This window comes from Physeter macrocephalus, chromosome 2 (assembly GCF_002837175.3).
Source record: "Physeter macrocephalus isolate SW-GA chromosome 2, ASM283717v5, whole genome shotgun sequence".
NCBI lineage: Eukaryota > Metazoa > Chordata > Mammalia > Artiodactyla > Physeteridae > Physeter > Physeter macrocephalus.
Window position 1 is genome coordinate 167,409 of NC_041215.1, and position 18,964 is coordinate 186,372.

At 49.3% G+C, this 18,964-nt stretch overlaps 1 protein-coding gene across 6 annotated transcripts in view; it reads left to right on the forward strand.

The window, feature by feature from the left end:
- WWC1 (WW and C2 domain containing 1) overlaps window positions 1-14,993 on the forward strand; it is a 153,583-nt gene extending 138,590 nt beyond the window's left edge. For 3 of the 6 annotated variants that reach the window (XM_055079574.1, XM_055079576.1, XM_055079581.1), the window contains 4 exons: window positions 7,060-7,152; window positions 9,691-9,924; window positions 12,310-12,431; window positions 14,184-14,993. In XM_055079574.1, the coding sequence (XP_054935549.1) occupies window positions 7,060-7,152; window positions 9,691-9,924; window positions 12,310-12,431; window positions 14,184-14,250 (516 nt within the window). In that variant the 3' untranslated portion in view covers window positions 14,251-14,993. Of the gene's footprint in view, window positions 1-424; window positions 897-7,059; window positions 7,153-9,690; window positions 9,925-12,309; window positions 12,432-14,183 lie in introns of those variants that run through there. The other 3 variants (XR_008615684.1, XM_055079579.1, XM_055079585.1) reach the window with 3 other exon arrangements.
- Window positions 14,994-18,964: the final 3,971 nt, after the last annotated feature.

The following is an 18,964-nucleotide window of genomic DNA, read 5'->3' on the forward strand; positions in this document are numbered from 1 at the left end:
TGGGGCTACAGAACCAAGACCCTCTTCCTGACGCTCAAATGACATGTCGACATCCTTCCTTACCTCCTACCTTCCTTACCTCCTACCATGAAGAACCAATGAGCAATAACCAGAAGCATAAACAGAACCTTCCTGCCTAGTGTGCCAATAAGTTGTCGCAGGAAAGGCCCATGGAACCTGCCCCACCTCATCAATCTGCCACCCACCTGCCTATTGTTATTGGGGAGGGGGAGGGGATATGGGGGGTTCATTATCTGATATTCCGTATCCAAGGCCTCCAGTTATAAGCTTGAGTAGGGAAGGTAAATTTTTCATAACATGACAATTTTACTAATTTACTGGCTACTTTTCAAATTAGTCCCCCCAAAACATTCCCTGTGATACCTCCCAGAAATAACGTAAAACCTCTCCCATCTGTGTCAAGTCTCCAGCTAATATTTGAGCTTGTAAGCATCTGAAAAGACAATGTGAGCAACTGCAATGTAGCTGCCTATCTTGCGAAACGTACAGGGTTTCCTGCGGTCACCGAATGTGATTTTAACGTGAGGGAATTCGTGAATTACAAGTGAAGAATCCTGCAATTAAGCCAGCACACAGCTGAAGAAGAGGAAAATCCAATCCATGTTTCAAATGTGAATAACTTGAAGGACTTAGAAAAGCCCTTAGGATAATGGATAATCTGTTTCTGGCAAAATTACCGACTTTATGAATGTGCAGTGGAAATCAAACACAAAGTGAAGAATGTCACTTGTTGGAAACATCACACCAAAAGAAATGAGTGTTTGATTCATCCTTTGTCATCAGGATTTAGAATGCAGTTGTAATTTTGTCAAATGGAAGATATGAAATGTAACTTCTGAAAAGTGTTTCTCTTTTCCAACTAAAAACTCAAACTTTTTTCCCCAATATTTAAAATAAAATTCTGGTCTCCTGTGTAAATGGGTTCGCCTTAGGTGGCCTTTTTCAGGATTGGCATCCTTGAATAACAGAGAGCTCCAGTCCCATTTATTACGCATCTTTAGCATGCCTAGCACTATGCTGGGCCCTTCCCATATTTTATTATCTGGACCAGTTTCCAACCCTGCAGGGCTGCAGATTTAAAAATTCCTAGTCTGCATGGATCACCTGCCACAGGCAGAAACAACCTTTCTGGGACTTCCCTGGCAGTCCAGTGGTTAAGACCCTGCCTTTCAGTGCAGGAGGCGTGGGTTCAATCCCTGGTCAGGGAACTAAGATCCCACATGCCACGGGGTGTGGCCAAAAAAACGAAAAAAAAAAAAGAAAAGAAAGGGTCTTTCTTAGCAAAGCCGTATATTTTTCCTTCTTTTATTTATTTATTTATTATTAATTTTTTTTTTTTTTTTGCGATACGCGGGCCTCTCCCTTGTTGTGGCCTCTCCCTTTGCGGGGCACAGGCTCCGGACGCGCAGGCTCAGCGGCCATGGCTCACGGGCCCAGCCGCTCCGCGGCATGTGGGATCTTCCCGGACCGGGGCACGAACCCGTGTCTCCTGCATCGGCAGGCGGACTCTCAACCACTGCGCCACCAGGGAAGCCCTCCTTCTTTGTTTTCTGACTACACTTGAGCCCAAGCTTATCGGTTTCTTGTAGATTCTTACTTAAGGCTACAAGAAGTAGCCAATGGTACAACATCCTGAATTTTTTTCCCTATCATTTCCCTTAAAATTCTATAGGTGTGCAGTCTGTCTCTCGAGATACAACAGGTAACAAGTGTATCCCTCTGGTTTTCACCCACAGAATGAGCATTCTCAAATTCCCAACAGGGAATATTGGTGTCTGTGCCGTGCCCCATCCTACCTCCAGTACACAGCCAGCTCCCTGTCTTCCGGTCTGTGATTTATAGCACCCCACTCCCCAGTACCGAGTCCTGTACTGGTCAGGGTTCTTAATAGCAAGCAATAGAAACAGACTGTGGGCAGTGAGTGCGGGGAGGAAATGTTTGCAAAGGAAATTGAGTAGTTCACATGTTCATCAGAAAGCTGTAGAACCAACCTCAGAAATCAGGCAGGAACAAGGCGGGCCAGACCGCAGCCAAAATCATACCACAAAGACAGTCAGGGGAGGACACCCCAAGTGCTGCTGTAGAACGTGGTCCCAGCTGGCTGTGCCACTGCCTCTGGAGTTCAGCACTGACTCCTCCGCCAGACTCCTACCGCTGCAGGAGGCCAGGGAAGCTCCGGCTGCTGCTGCTGATACCACTCCTCAACCACTAAGGGCTTCTCCCTGAGAAACCAAGAAACACGGATGCTCATGGGGCAGAAGAGAAGGGCCTGGTTAAATCCAACAGGCACAGTGACAGAGAATTGGTCCAGCTAACCAGGCTGTGATTCAGACACCAGAGCAGTTGCACTTAATTGTCAGAGTCTAGCCCCATGCCTGCTTCTAGCTACAAGGGAGGCCAGGAAAGCAAGACTCCGGTAACTTTCTCCTTCATTCGTGGAAAGTGGGCTTCGTCTCCCACCAAGAGTCGTAAGAGGATGGTAATTAGATTAGCACCCCCTCCACCCCCCAAAATCCCTATTTTCCTGTGTCATCTAATGTCACAGACAGCCCTGCAAGGCATGTTGTATTAATCCCATTTCATATATGCAGAAAGTCAGGGCACTTTGTTCTGAATACAAGCAATCCCTTCTGGCCTGATGCCATACATCTGCACATCAAGGACCCTCTGCTGGGTGTCTCCCTTCTTTGGTCCTCAGCATGGCCTGTGTCACCCGGTGAGTTTCCTGGGCTTGGGACCCCCACTGGACTTTAAATCCGTGAGGGGTAGAGACGGTGTATTATACTCCCCACAGCTCTCCGCAACCCCTGTGTCTTTAACACCTACGTATTTACCAGCAGTGCTGGCACATGTGTTGGTCGGCTCACTTTGACCTGAAGGATACAGTCCTTCCAAAATTCTCATTTCCCTGTAGCTCCCTCTAACTGCCAGTTATTTCACCTCTCTGCTCCTCAATTTCCCTAGCCATCAGATGGAAATAACAAAAAGGCAACGATATTCTCTACCATGTCTGAGATCAAATGCATTACAACATCTTTAAGAAAAAGTTAAATTCAAGGACTTAATGTAGCTTTCATCGCTTTTTTTTTTTTTTTTTTTTTTTTTTTGCGGTACGCGGGCCTCTCACCGTTGTGGCCTCTCCCGTTGCGGAGCACAGGCTCCGGACGCGCAGGCTCAGCGGCCATGGCTCACGGGCCCAGCCGCTCCGTGGCATGTGGGATCCTCCCGGGCCGGGGCAAAAACCCGTGTCCCCTGCATCGGCAGGCGGACTCTCAACCACTGCGCCACCAGCGAAGCCCCATCGCTTTTCTTATAACATGGTCTTTAGCACATAAACAACTACGACTCGGGATTTCCCTGGTGGCGCAGTGGATGAGACTCCGTGCTCCCAATGCAGGGGACCTGGGTTCAACCCCTCATCAGGGAACTAGATCCCACATGCGTGCTGCAAGTAAGGAGCCTGCGTGCCGCCACGAAGGAGCTGGCGAGCTGCAACTAAGGAGCCCACCTGCTGCAACTGAGGAGCCCACGTGCTGCAACTAAGGAGCCTGCCTGCTGCAGCTAAGACCTAGTGCAACCAAATAAATAAATAAATTTAAAAAACAAAAAACAAAAACAAAAACAGCTACGACTTAAGCATCAATTGTCCTGACACATATTCTAGTTGGTATGACACATATTCTGTGAGTGTCACCTATGGATTGAAACAATGTAGGATAAATGCCCCTTCTGATATGATATCCAGCCCATCTATTTGTATGAATACACCCCAGTCAAGATGGTCCACCCCTCTGTCTGTATATTCGTTTCATCTCCAAGCCCTACATGCATCCTGGGGGCCGGAAGAGGACATGGCCTTGGAGTCAAACAGATGGGACCTTGAACTCTTGTTCTGATGCTTACCAGAACATTTCACTGAACATGAATGAAATGCTTACTGCATGACTTATAAAAGTGTGTTAATGTCTCCAGGCCTCAGTTCCCTCAGTTAGGATTATTTGAAGATTAAATGAAACTGTCAGTAAAGCCCATGGCACATAGTAGGGGCTCCGTCCATGTGGCTGTTATGGTTACTGTTGCCTATTTCTCATTCTGGTTGAGCCTCTGCCTAGTGTAGTAGCTGTTTCATCAACGTAGCAGGACTGTTAATATCATTATCACTAATAATTATTAATAACCACAAAAATGACGATGTGGACAGCTTCTCAGAAGAGACCTGCAGCAGTGAGCTGACAGCTGCCAGAATAAATAAACTCTGTAGCATCAGCCTGTGGTGATCCCAGTGACTTGGAAATACGACTCTGGAGAGAAGCCCCCGCCTCACACATCCTGGGATGTGCTGCCATCCTCACCTCCCTCCCCGGTCCTCCCACTGGGGACACACACTGTCAGTGGAAAAACATCTGCCTTGACCATAGCCCTGATCTCTGGCTATGCATGAGGAACATGAGCCCCCTGGGGAGAGTCCATATCACTAAGTGACTGAAGGATTCTGAGGAGGGGAGAGCTGTGATCAGCACAGCCCTCACAGAGCGTGTCTGGCCCATCTCCTCCAGGGATGTGGTCCCCGAGGCTTTGCCTGTGGGCTGCTTTTTTATGTATATGTCAGTCTTGACAGGGGCTCCATTTGAGCCATGAAAGCGGCTCTCGGGGCAGCAGGGAAGAGTTGATACAAATAGGCCTTAGCGTAGGAGGTCAAGAGGTCAGTGTATCCTGGAGTCACACTGTCGGGTGTCAACCCCGCCATGCTGCTGCTACCAGCTCTCCAACCTTGAGCAAATTCGGTAACCCCTAACCCTCTGTCTCCTCCCCCATGGGTTGTTGGAAGGGTTACATGAGATATCGCATGGCTGGCACGTAGGGGTGTGCATCATTGAGCGCACACTCAGTGAATGTTCACCTAGAGAGAAAAGGAAGGTTGAATGAAACCTGCCTCCTGCAGTCCCCAGGGAACAAGGAGAGGAAGGACTGGGCCAAGGGCGGGGACTCCACCATGCTCCAGGCCCCAGTGTGCTTTCCGCATGCACTTAGACCTTCATTAGCTTCCCACGCCTTTTCTCTGGCAGCTGAACCGAAGTGACAGTACGCGGGCCTCTCACCGTTGTGGCCTCTCCCGTTGCGGAGCACAGGCTCCGGACGCGCAGGCTCAGCGGCCATGGCTCACGGGCCCAGCCGCTCCGTGGCATGTGGGATCCTCCCGGGCCGGGGCAAAAACCCGTGTCCCCTGCATCGGCAGGCGGACTCTCAACCACTGCGCCACCAGCGAAGCCCCATCGCTTTTCTTATAACATGGTCTTTAGCACATAAACAACTACGACTCGGGATTTCCCTGGTGGCGCAGTGGATGAGACTCCGTGCTCCCAATGCAGGGGACCTGGGTTCAACCCCTCATCAGGGAACTAGATCCCACATGCGTGCTGCAAGTAAGGAGCCTGCGTGCCGCCACGAAGGAGCTGGCGAGCTGCAACTAAGGAGCCCACCTGCTGCAACTGAGGAGCCCACGTGCTGCAACTAAGGAGCCTGCCTGCTGCAGCTAAGACCTAGTGCAACCAAATAAATAAATAAATTTAAAAAACAAAAAACAAAAACAAAAACAGCTACGACTTAAGCATCAATTGTCCTGACACATATTCTAGTTGGTATGACACATATTCTGTGAGTGTCACCTATGGATTGAAACAATGTAGGATAAATGCCCCTTCTGATATGATATCCAGCCCATCTATTTGTATGAATACACCCCAGTCAAGATGGTCCACCCCTCTGTCTGTATATTCGTTTCATCTCCAAGCCCTACATGCATCCTGGGGGCCGGAAGAGGACATGGCCTTGGAGTCAAACAGATGGGACCTTGAACTCTTGTTCTGATGCTTACCAGAACATTTCACTGAACATGAATGAAATGCTTACTGCATGACTTATAAAAGTGTGTTAATGTCTCCAGGCCTCAGTTCCCTCAGTTAGGATTATTTGAAGATTAAATGAAACTGTCAGTAAAGCCCATGGCACATAGTAGGGGCTCCGTCCATGTGGCTGTTATGGTTACTGTTGCCTATTTCTCATTCTGGTTGAGCCTCTGCCTAGTGTAGTAGCTGTTTCATCAACGTAGCAGGACTGTTAATATCATTATCACTAATAATTATTAATAACCACAAAAATGACGATGTGGACAGCTTCTCAGAAGAGACCTGCAGCAGTGAGCTGACAGCTGCCAGAATAAATAAACTCTGTAGCATCAGCCTGTGGTGATCCCAGTGACTTGGAAATACGACTCTGGAGAGAAGCCCCCGCCTCACACATCCTGGGATGTGCTGCCATCCTCACCTCCCTCCCCGGTCCTCCCACTGGGGACACACACTGTCAGTGGAAAAACATCTGCCTTGACCATAGCCCTGATCTCTGGCTATGCATGAGGAACATGAGCCCCCTGGGGAGAGTCCATATCACTAAGTGACTGAAGGATTCTGAGGAGGGGAGAGCTGTGATCAGCACAGCCCTCACAGAGCGTGTCTGGCCCATCTCCTCCAGGGATGTGGTCCCCGAGGCTTTGCCTGTGGGCTGCTTTTTTATGTATATGTCAGTCTTGACAGGGGCTCCATTTGAGCCATGAAAGCGGCTCTCGGGGCAGCAGGGAAGAGTTGATACAAATAGGCCTTAGCGTAGGAGGTCAAGAGGTCAGTGTATCCTGGAGTCACACTGTCGGGTGTCAACCCCGCCATGCTGCTGCTACCAGCTCTCCAACCTTGAGCAAATTCGGTAACCCCTAACCCTCTGTCTCCTCCCCCATGGGTTGTTGGAAGGGTTACATGAGATATCGCATGGCTGGCACGTAGGGGTGTGCATCATTGAGCGCACACTCAGTGAATGTTCACCTAGAGAGAAAAGGAAGGTTGAATGAAACCTGCCTCCTGCAGTCCCCAGGGAACAAGGAGAGGAAGGACTGGGCCAAGGGCGGGGACTCCACCATGCTCCAGGCCCCAGTGTGCTTTCCGCATGCACTTAGACCTTCATTAGCTTCCCACGCCTTTTCTCTGGCAGCTGAACCGAAGTGACAGTGACAGCTCCACCCTGTCCAGGAAGCCACCTTTTGTTCGAAATTCCTTGGAGCGGCGCAGCGTCAGGATGAAGCGGGTAAGATGATCGCCTGCTCCTCCCTTGTTCCCCCGAGCCATGTGTCCGGCACACACATCCCCTGACGTCTGACCGTTTCTCCTCAGCCACTGGTTGGAAGAAAGTCGCTCTCGCAAGCAATGGGGATATTTGCAAATGGAAGTTGATGAACTGTAAGGCCTGGGTAGGCGCTGGGGAAAGTGCCAGAGGGCCAATGTAACATCGTTATTATGACCAATAGGGTTAGATCAGGAGTGTGCATACTTGGCTTTGTTTTCTTGGGTAGAAATCAGAGTCACTAAGAACTAATCAACCCAAGACGTCACAGCCACCGATGGGAGCCTGCCTCAGGCAGGACTCTGTTCGGTTTGTGTCGTCTAGCTGACTGGGCAGTTGCAGGTCCTGACAGCCTCCCTGCTGGCGGAGAAGCCGGGCGCCCCCCCCACCCCGCCCCCCATGGGCTTCTCTCAGTCCAGCTGGAAACGTGCAGGGAAGAGGCCACAAGCTGTCCCCGCAGAGCAATCTGGCCTTTCCTTAACGGAGACTGGGCTGAGGGGTCAGGATGGGGCCGTCTTAGACAATGGCCCAACTCCCAACAGGGACTTTCACCAACTAGTCAGGGCTGCAGGAGGTGCAGTATGGCTCTCCCCACTTTGGCCTTTCAACGCAGGCTCGACAGCAGTTCTGGCGAGCTTGCGGAACTAGAAGAAACCCAGGAGCCAGAATGTCAGGAAGAGGAGCAGAGAGCAAAGTGAAAGAGAAAGTGCAGAGAAAGGAGAGCGCGCTGACAGCCCCACGCAGGGGCGGCTGCTCCGCATCTCCCGCGGGCCTGCTGCTGACAGCCCGCGTGGAGAGTGGTCCTGTGCCTGTCCCCACCCCGCCCCCACCCCAAGTCTCCAGAAAGAACTAGAGAGAGCAGCAGAAAGAAGGCAGTGCGGAAGAGGCGCACCCGGAAAGGAGAGAGTGCCGGCTGCCGGAGAACGACGTGGACATGGCCTTAAGTGACAGGGATGTCCCGCCCCAGCCCCACCCCGTCTGCTGTGGCTGGCTGGTGCTGCAGTCCCTGGAGCACCAAGTCTCCTTGGGAGCTTGTTGATGATGCAGATTCTGAGGCCACACTCCCAGTCTGTCTCATCCAGGCAGCTGGGGTGGGGCCCTGGAAACCGCATTTTAATAAGCTTCTTGGAGGATTCTGGAGCAGGTGTTCCGGGATCCACTCCTGGAGAAATGATGCTGCAGCTGCAGAAGCTCCCGCCTGTTCCCCCTGCACATCCTACAACTCACTCCCTGCTGTTACCTAATCATAGGAGTGGTAGCCCATCATATTCACAGGTCCCACCCACACTGAAGAGGAGGGGATTACACAGGGCTTGTATGTTAGGAGGTAGGAATCTTGGGAGCCATCTTAGAACTCCATCTCCCACAGTCATTTATTCTTTTTTAATGATTAGTGTTTTCTGATAGGAGGAGGGTTAATGATTATAGTTAATCAAGATCTTTTACATACAGATAACTGAAGAACTCAACTCAAATATAGCTTGAAAGTGAAAAAGGGAATGTATTGGCTCATGTAATGGAAAACTCTAGGATGTTGGACCGACTTCAGTCATGGATTGACCCAGGAGCTGAACCAACGTCATCAAGCTTCAGTCCCCCTCTCATGGCACTGCTCTCTCCAGATGGCTTAATTCTTAAACAGGGCTCCCCCATATGCTGGTGAAGATGACCATGATCAGTTCTAGGTTTATATCTTGCTGGCTCAGCGGCCTCTGTGTAAAGACATTGCCTTTTTTCCCAGTAGCTCAGAAAAAGTGCCAGAATTGAGTGGTACTGCTTGGGCTTGGATAACATGCTCACCCCTGAAGCAATCACTGAGATTCTGATTGGCCAGGTTCAGGTCACATTCCTATCCCTGAAGCCCCCCATGTGAAACAGATGGATTGACTCTGGCAGATGAGTGGATCCCCAAGGGAAGATGAGGATGCTATTACTATAAGACTAGAGAAGTGGAAGCTGGACAGGCAGAAACAATAGATGTCCATTACAGGACCACAAAGTCAATGCATGGGAAACAGACCTCCATTGAGGAAACAGCTTTAGAGCAGGATGGTGACAAGAATCCAGTAAAGGAAGGTGTAAACGTTGAGGACACTGTGAGTAGGGAAAGCAGCACCGTGTAGGGAGTGAGTGGGTAGGTTCTAGAGCCAGCTCCTGGGGTGGAATCTCGGCTTTACTGCTTATAATCTATGTGATTTAACCTCCTCATCTGTGCAGATGATAACGGTCAGGACCTCACAGGGTTGTGAAAATGAACTGAGGTAACAGAAGTAAAGCACCTAGCACCATGCCTGGGACATAAAAATGCTCAATAATACGAGCAGTAGACATGGAAAACATCCAGACGGGCTCCAGGGGGAGGGCGAGCCCCATTTTTGAAGGAGCGGAAGCCCGCGGATGAAAGAAGGAGGGAGGGTGTCTGAGGTTCAGACCAGGGGGTCGTGTGGGCTCACTGGACCCGGTCCTGTAATAACGAGTCAAAAACCATGCCCACCTCCGTAGCCTTCGTCTGTCAAATCCCTGCGCGCCGAGCGCCTACCACGCACCTCGCTGGACCTCGAGTTGGACCTGCAGGCGACCAGGACCTGGCACAGCCAGCTGACTCAGGAGATCTCGGTGCTGAAGGAGCTCAAGGAGCAGCTGGAACAGGCCAAGAGCCACGGGGAGAAAGAGCTTCCACCGTGGTTGCGGGAGGACGAGCGCTTCCGCCTGCTGCTGAGGATGTTGGAGAAGCGGGTGAGTGGCGCTCCGCCCATGCAGAGGGCGCGCTGCTGCAAGGGAGGCCGGCCGGACCTTCGAACGGGTCCTGCAGCCCTGTGACGCACTCCGAGTGTTCCCAGGTTCCCTCACGCCCATCAGCAAAGAGATCCAGGAGTCCCTCTGCACGGCAAACTTTATTAACTCTTTACTTGGCTGCCAGGTCCTTTTGCTGCATTCCCACGTTTATGTGTGCAAGCCCTTATTGTTCACGCGTTTATTCCTCCAGGTGGTCCTTCATCAAACATGTTGGGTACCTAATCTACACTGGGGCACACGCTTGAACAGAGTAAATGCAGAACGCTGGGCTGCCCCAGTTCCTGCCCATGCAGTCCGGCAGAGCAGGTCTTTCCAAATGGGAAAGGAGCGGCTCCTGGCAGGACTTTGTCCTGAGGGAGATGCCTGGGAATACAAGCCTGCTCGCGTCCCTGCCCTAGTGTAGTGTGTTTGAGGGATTTCAGCCGTTGCTCGAGGAAGAAGATATAACCACAAAATGGCCAGAGCACACAATGAGTTTAATTTGAGTGGCTGCTGCTTTCACAACTTTGCATCTGGGGGAAGTCCCTCACTGCATGACAGTGCCCCCCCCACAAAAGGCGGCGGTTCTGGGACCACTACCTAGAGAGGAGGAGGGCAGGGGAAAGGGGGTTGGAAAGGGGGCCTAGGCATCTAGATGATGTCATTCAGAGCACCGTGAGGAGTCTCTGGGTTGGAGAACACCAAAGCAGCAGCAGTTTGGGGTCTCTTATAGCCCTGGGGTTTATCTTATCTATGACTAGCAGATGTTGGGTGCAGCTTTAGGGGGTATGCAAAACAGGCAGGTCCTAAACAGCTAAAAAATCTTCTTATTTGAGCTTCATTTTAAACAGTTGGATGGGTAAAAATTTGACTTTGGCAACAGTGGGCTCTTGAGATCCCGGACTATGGTGAAGAAATAAATACCATAGGACCAACACACAGAGGCCACCTTCGACTCAGTTTCTATAATACCTGCCAGGATTGCGGTCCATGGCAGAAATGATAGACTTTTGCTAGTTTTCTCTGTACACAGCCAAGCAGTGCAAGAGCACCTTACAGAGGGTGCCTGCCTGGATTGTTGAGAGGGCCATTAGCTAAAATTCCAGCTCTCAATGCAGGTGATGATAACTTAGAGCAGGAAGGTGGTACTGGGCTTCTTAGGTCTGGACTGATTTGGGAGCTTCAAATTGACTCTGGTAATTCAGAAGTTCCAGAAATGTTTCCTAATGTACTTATAATAGAGTTATAATAATAACATTAAGAGAAAATAGAAAATTAGAGAAAGTTTTAAGGAAGAGAAGGCAATAAATATATCCCTAATCTAATGGTAGTTGTCTGTTACATTTATCTTGGAGCTTCCTAGTAGCCAAGGCAAAAAGAGGTAAGAAAACAAGTGCATATGTGCCCTACCTTAAGAAAGCACCAAGAAAACCTGACCTTTTAAATAGAAAAAAAAAAAAATAGTACATCTGTGACTGTCTGATGATGAGCTTCTATTAAAAAGGCATTTAAATGGTAGCTTCATTGACCAAAATTCTGTCTTTATGCAGTTGTGGTTTTTTTGTTTTTTTGTTTTTGTTTTTGTTTTTTGCGGTACGCGGCCCTCTCACTGTTGTGGCCTCTCCCGTTGTGGAGCACAGGCTCCGGACGCGCAGGCTCAGCAGCCATGGCTCACGGGCCCAGCCGCTCCACGGCATGTGGGATCTTCCCGGACCGGGGCACGAGCCCGTGTCCCCTGCATTGGCAGGCAGGCTCTCAACCACTGCGCCACCAGGGAAGCCCTGCAATGTTTTCAAGTATATGGAACATAGATATTTTAGGGCTCTCTGGTTTGTTCTCAAAAGTGCTTCCATAGGTTTGTATCAGGAGGGAAGAGTGTGACATTCCTAAAGCCCTTGAGCACAACTGCATGACTTGGAATTGGGTTTCCACCATTTCTCACTGGTTTGACGTTAAAGAAATTTCTGAACATGCCTGAGCCTTAGTCTCCTCATCTGTAATACAGAGGTAATTTAAAAATTTACCTTCTTAGGTGGCCCTGAGAATTAGAGAGGCAGCACACATTTTACCTGGTAGCCCCTGTCTCCTTACTTCTGACAGGTCCCCACAGGTATTCAGTTCCTGGCCCCAAAAACCTGTCCTGTCTGACAGATGATGGGATCACTTCCCCTCATTGTTCGGGATAAAGAGGATCCTATGGTGGAACAGGAAGCGTCAGGGTGCCTATTCTGTGACCCTCAAACCTTTTAACTGCAGCAGACTCCTTATTAGTGCTAGAAAGTTCCCCGTGGCTGACCCATTTCTAGAGACCCTAAGGACTCTCTACTACCTCACTTTGCCCTCCAGATGGACCGAGCAGAGCACAAGGGCGAGCTTCGGACAGACAAGATGATGAGGTCGGCCGCCAAGGACGTGCACAGGCTTCGAGGCCAGAGCTGTAAGGAGCCCCCAGAAGTGCAGTCTTTCAGGTCAGCAAGTGGGCGCCCGGCCGGCCGGCTTTCCTTTCCCACCCTGCCCGCCCAGCCTCGGTCTTCTTTTCTCTGCCTCGCTGCTCCCCATCCCACGCTCCCTTCCCTAGCGGAGCCCCAGCTCTCTCCGTAGCAGATGTTCACCCCCTGCCGAGCCGTCCCCGGCAGTCTGTGAGCCCTGCAGTGCTTTCCCTCAGCTGTCTTGATCAGTCCCCACACAACTCGAGCTAATGTGTTAGATCCTCTTGTTTAATGAATGAGCCACCTGCTCCACCCTTTCCTCTTAGAGTTTCCATCCCCAGTAATTGCGGAGGACTGGCTGAATGATAAATAAGCCTGGGAGTGATAGATGCTTGCCGGGCCTCCCTAGCTCTGCGTGCTGCCTGCCGGGATCTCAGGGAGATGCCTTCTTGCCGCCCTGGACCCAGGCGTGTCACGGGAGGGCACCACACGCCATTTGGCCTGGGCCTCCCATTCACAGAGGGCTTTGCATTTAGACTTGTGTTGTCCTCTCAGAAAAGATACTCATGTTTTGTATGTGCTAAAACACATTCCTTTGTGGAATATAAACATGTAAAATATACTGTCATTTGTCTAACCACATTTGGACATCCCTTAATTTCTAAGCAATTGGAAATCTAAAACAAACCAACAGTGGAAGTGGCCCAAGGGCCCTTTTAGACTCTGGAGGCCTCTGATTGGAACTGAAGGTGGCTGGGCCTGCTAATGTCCCCTACAGCAGTGGTTCTCAATCAGAGATGATTTGGGCCCCTGGGGGATGTTTGGCAATGTGTAGGGACTTTTTTGTTGTTGTTGTTGGCTGTGTTGGGTCTTTGCTGCTGTGCGCGGGCTTTTCTCTAGTTGTGGCAAGCAGGGGCTGCTCTTCGTTGCGGTGGGCGGGCTTCATCATTGCGATGGCTTCTCTTGGAGCACGGGCCCTAGAGCACGCGGCCTTCAGTAGTTGTGGCACGTGAGCTCAGTAGTTGTGGCCCACGGGCTTAGTTGCTCCACGGCATGTGGGATCTTCCCGGACCAGGGATCGAACCCGTGTCCCACATTTGGACATCCCTTAATTTCTAAGCAATTGGAAATCTAAAACAAACCAACAGTGGAAGTGGCCCAAGGGCCCTTTTAGACTCTGGAGGCCTCTGATTGGAACTGAAGGTGGCTGGGCCTGCTAATGTCCCCTACAGCAGTGGTTCTCAATCAGAGATGATTTGGGCCCCTGGGGGATGTTTGGCAATGTGTAGGGACTTTTTTGTTGTTGTTGTTGGCTGTGTTGGGTCTTTGCTGCTGTGCGCGGGCTTTTCTCTAGTTGTGGCAAGCAGGGGCTGCTCTTCGTTGCGGTGGGCGGGCTTCATCATTGCGATGGCTTCTCTTGGAGCACGGGCCCTAGAGCACGCGGCCTTCAGTAGTTGTGGCACGTGAGCTCAGTAGTTGTGGCCCACGGGCTTAGTTGCTCCACGGCATGTGGGATCTTCCCGGACCAGGGATCGAACCCGTGTCCCCTGCATCGGCAGGCGGATTCTTAACCACTGCGCCACCAGGGAAGTCCCTAGGGACATTTTTGATTGTCAGAACTGGAAGGAGGGGTGGGAGAGCTTGCAGCTGGCATCTAGTGGGTGGAGGCCAGGGATGCTCCTAAATACCTTACATGCACAGGACAGCCTCACCACAAAGAATTATCCTGCCCATTATACCTATAAAGTGAGGTTGAAAAACCCTGCTTTAAAGGGATGGCCTCTTTTACAGGGAGAAGATGGCATTTTTCACGCGGCCTCGGTTGAATATCCCGACCCTCTCTGCGGACGACGTCTAATCGCCAGAAAAGTATTTCCTTTGTTCCACTGACCAGGCTGTGAACCTAGACTGTGGCTAAATTTATTTATGTGGTGTTATATGAAGGTACTGAGTCATGAGTCCTCTAGCACTCTTGTCGGTTTGAAGACAAACAGATTTTTTTAGTTTGGGTTCTATTATTAAAAAAACAAAAACAAAAAAACCCACAAAAAACCAGCATTACAATGACAAGATTGTATAGTTTGTATATTTAGGAATGTATTTTTGAGAAAGAAAATTTAAATGAACTAAAGCAGTGTTAAGTTGCTGCTCTTCTTAAAATAAAATTGTTTAGATTTCTTTTTTTTTTTTGTACAGCTCTACCTTCTAGAGGTTTCACTGCAATAAGAAGTAATGTTTGGGGGACGGTAATCCTCAAAGGACGTCCTGCAGATGTCACAGCACAGCTGACCTTTCCTACTTAACATATTTTGTACAATAGTAAAAAAAAAAAAAAAAAGTGCACGGGAACTGTTTGGGGGATTCTGAGGTGCACCCACGAATCTTCACAAGCTGTGATGTGTTTTTATGTGGCCGCCTGACATGGAGCAGGCAGCGTGGGGCCGGCTGAGCTGCCCATCCTGTGCCAGTGACAGGCCTGCCCACGCTGGCCTCAGATGCCCAGTGAAGCCACTGAAACGAGTGAGGGAGGGCTATGGAGAACTCCTTTCAGTTTTATCTCCATCAATAAAGTGGCCTTTATGAACGAACGTCCTCGCTCTCTTTTTCTCCTCCACCCCCTCACTTCATCTGTGTTTCCCTGATTTTGACTCTCTGCTTTCCAATCATTCCCTCCCTACCCATCCCCAGTCCAGGGGATGATTTTTTCTTTCCTCTTCTCATTTGCTCATTAAGTGGAAATCACTGCTCAGCTGGGGCTGTTGCAGACATCCGAAGTCAGCCGTTAAAAAACAAGTAGCAGAATCTCTTCCGCCTTCCTTCCTCTGAAGTTAGCCCATGCAGTTGTCCTCCAAGTGTTGGGTTGGCCCAAAAGTTCGTTCGGGTTTTTCCGTAAGATGTTACAGAAAAACCTGAACGAACTTTGGGGCCAACCCACTATAATCTGTTGCGCTGCCAGCCACATCGGAATCACTTGGGGCAGCTTGTTAAAAATACAAACTCCTGGACCCTTCCCCAGACCAGGATGGCTCAGAGACCAGCTTTTATCCGCGTTCCCACTGTAAGACTTACGCATACTGCAGTGTGAGGGACCAGCTGGTTTAATATGAATGAAGACCAGGCAGAGGCAAAGTGGTATCACTCCACATCCTACCGGAGAGTCAGGCAGGGGACACTAATAGACATGACCCTCTCCAGGCCACTGAGGACCATTGGGGGAGGCGTAAGGAGGGAGTAGAGCCCCCTTCTAGGCTTCGGGAGCTTTCCCCCAACTCCTCACTACATTCCTTACGTGGCTGTTCCTTGTGTATTATTCCTTATGTAGAAGGAACCTGGAGTGGTGTAGAATCCACCGTTATTCCCCACGTGGCTTCCAGGTCTTTGGACAGCCAGCCCTCCCTCTAACTATCCAGTCCAATTCCTCACCACCAACCTGGGGCTTCACCTCTCTGAACACACGAGTGTCGGATGCACTCTCTCACCTTCTGTGGAAATCCATTGCACGTGCTCGCTCCGCGGCATGTGGGATCTTCCCGGACCGGGGCACGAACCCGTGTCTCCTGCATCAGCAGGCGGACTCTCAACCACTGCGCCACCAGGGAAGCCCTTGGACGTTTCTTTTAATGAGTATCGATGTTGTCCCTGACTCAGTTGTAATAGGTCCAAGAGCACAAGGGTTGCATCTTGTGCTGTTCCTGTGGCCCTTAATGCCTGCAGAGCTTCGAGCATTGAGACAGCTGCTGTCCCTGCTGACCCTGCCCTTCAGTTCAAGGCTCTGGCCGCAGCAGTGGGGCAGATGACCTATCCCACTGGCAACCACGATTAGACTTAGGCCTGGGGCCCCAGCTGGGCCAATCAGAACCTTTCCCCTGCATTTTCCACCTGAAGGTTGGAGACCAGGTTTTCTCTTCCCAAAGCTATCGTGACCGTGATTTCAGCTTCTGGGGCCAACCCTAAGGAGAAGAGCAGATAAAAGAAGTGGAGAAAGAAGGGGTGTTTTGGGGTCTGAATCCACCAGGACCAGAGGTCAGCTGTATCCTTGCTCTATTCATAGTCTGTTGGTGAACCAGGTCAAGAGTGCTCAGTAAAAACTTGAAGGTCCTGCAGTGGGACTTTTTTCACTCAGTCACACCTTCATCCATGTTCAGCTTTCCGGACAAGGGTCAGCCCCTCCCACCCCCAGAGCAGCAAGTGCTAAGAAGCAGAGCTCTAAATGCCCTCCTTGAGTGTGGGAAAGGCTGCAGCCAGAGAAGTGTGTCTCAGTGTTGCTTCAGCCGATGGAGCATTTGGGGGGAAGAAGCAGACCACCTCTGTGGAAGGCAGAAGGCCCTCTGTCAGCCGTGGCATTGAATGCTCTATAAAAGCAGTTCACTGGCCAAAACACCAATACATCCTGCTGCTTGCCTGGCAAGAAATTGAGCAATAAAAAAGGGATCTTCCATTTGTAATTGTGCTTGTGTCTTCTCCAGAATCTTCAGGAAACAAAAGCTCAGAAATTGGAGACGACTTGCTCAAGATCACTCGGATAATAAATGGCCAGAGCTAGGATGCAGATCCTATCTTTGGACTTCAAAATTTCTATTGTCTTTCAGCTCCACTCTCTGTTTCCTGGGGTTACCACGTCACATGAGGTCCTACTTGAAGGGACTTTGAACATTTGATTTTGAAGAATGAAGTCATGAAATCCTGTGGTTTCTCTCTATACCTTGCTTGCCTTGCTTTCTGTTGGATCTGATGCAGAGTGGGTCCGTAATAAATACCTGCGGAATGAATGAATGAGATGAAAAGTCTGCCCCAGAGGTGTGTTTAATCTCCTCTCCTTTGTCATTCCAAATCAGGAAGTAAGGTAGGTTCTGAGTGGGACAGGAGTACTGAAGACTGCTATGGGGGGTGTGAGGATGCAGGTGTCTCTCCAGTCAGGCTCAGCGCACACCCCCAAACACACCCACACGTCACCCTACAACATAAAGAAGCAGAAGTGATGGAGATTCCTAGTGCGCATGTGCATGCACACAGAGATACACACACACACACACAAACACACACACACACACACACACAAACACACACACAGTGTGTTTACGTCCTTTGGACATAACAGTTAGATTTTTTTACCCTGAAATCAGTCCTCTCTTCTAGCAATTGGTTTTATTATTTTAATGGCTAATACGCACCTACTGCACAAAGTCCAAAGGGCACTCAAGAGCCACGGTAGCAAATCCTTCCACTGCTATAGGCCTCGGCACTGTTCTAAAGCTTTACTTATTGTTAACTCATTTATCCTCACAACAGCCCTATGAGGTAGATAGTGACATGATCATTCCTATTTTACAGTTGAGGAAAGTGGCCCAGGGAAGAGTGGGATTAAACCCAGAGTGTGCTCTTAAGACATCTCACTACAGTGACAAGTCTTCTTCACACTTCTGTCCCTACCAGCTACTTCCCTCGCTAAAGACATCCTGTATTACCAGTTTCTCCCATGTCTTTCCAGAGATAGGCAATGCATAAACAATCTTATATGTGTATCCTTTTTTTTTCCACCTGAAAGTGCATGCTAGACAGACTGTCCTGCACCTTCCCTTTTCTCACTTAATAAGATATCTGTAAGCTATTTTGTTCTTTTTTTAAAAACCATGTAGTATTCCACTGCATGGATATACCACAAATTAATGGAGGGACATTTGTATTGTTGCCAGTTTCTTGCTTTTACAGCCTCTAATTGCTATCTTTTCCATCCATCCTTTCACATGTATATGAGAGTATCTGTAGATAAATTACTGCCTACATTTTAAAAATGCATTATCAAAGCTCCCTGTGAAGCTGTAAAAGTGCCTCTCAGCCATTTCTTCTCAGCATGTTTGCTGGCTTCTTTAAGTGGCGTGAAGACTCCGGGAGATATACATTACAGGCACTGAAAAGAATTAAGTTGTTAATGAAAGGTAGGGAAGTTGTTATATTCTAGTAGAAAGTATATTCTTGTTATATTCTAGATGCTCCTGGGAATAACTAAACGTAGAAGTTTGTCCTGCACCACTAATAAGGCTTCTCCCAGGGCACTTGGGACTGAGTACATTTATTTAGGAGAACATGGTAAGTCATATATTTACAACCAACCATAAATATACATGAAGTTAATCAGAAGTAACAAAATGACCTAAGCTTAATTTTATAAAAGTTTTTACCACTTGCATTTACATATTTGATATTTTGGTTTTGGATCTCTGATCATGAGGCTATTGGACACATAGAGGTAGGCATCATGCATGTCTTGTGCACCATTTTAGCCCCAGGTCCAAAGCAGTCCCTGAGCGATAGCAGACCCTCAAACAATTGTTCAGTGAATGAATTAGTCTAAGACCAATGTTCTGATTCCAGTCCTGCTAAGTAACAACACAAACCCGGGTAATTTCCAGTAGTTTTCCTTTTTTGTTTGTGGGGTTTTGGGGGGGTTTTTTCCAGTGGTTTTCCACCCTTTTGCCAGGCTGTCTTGATAACCAATGATTTCATGCAGTGTTTCCCAAAGCTAAGTGTAGGAGAAGATGTTAGAGGGTACCTAGATGAACTTTGTATAATTA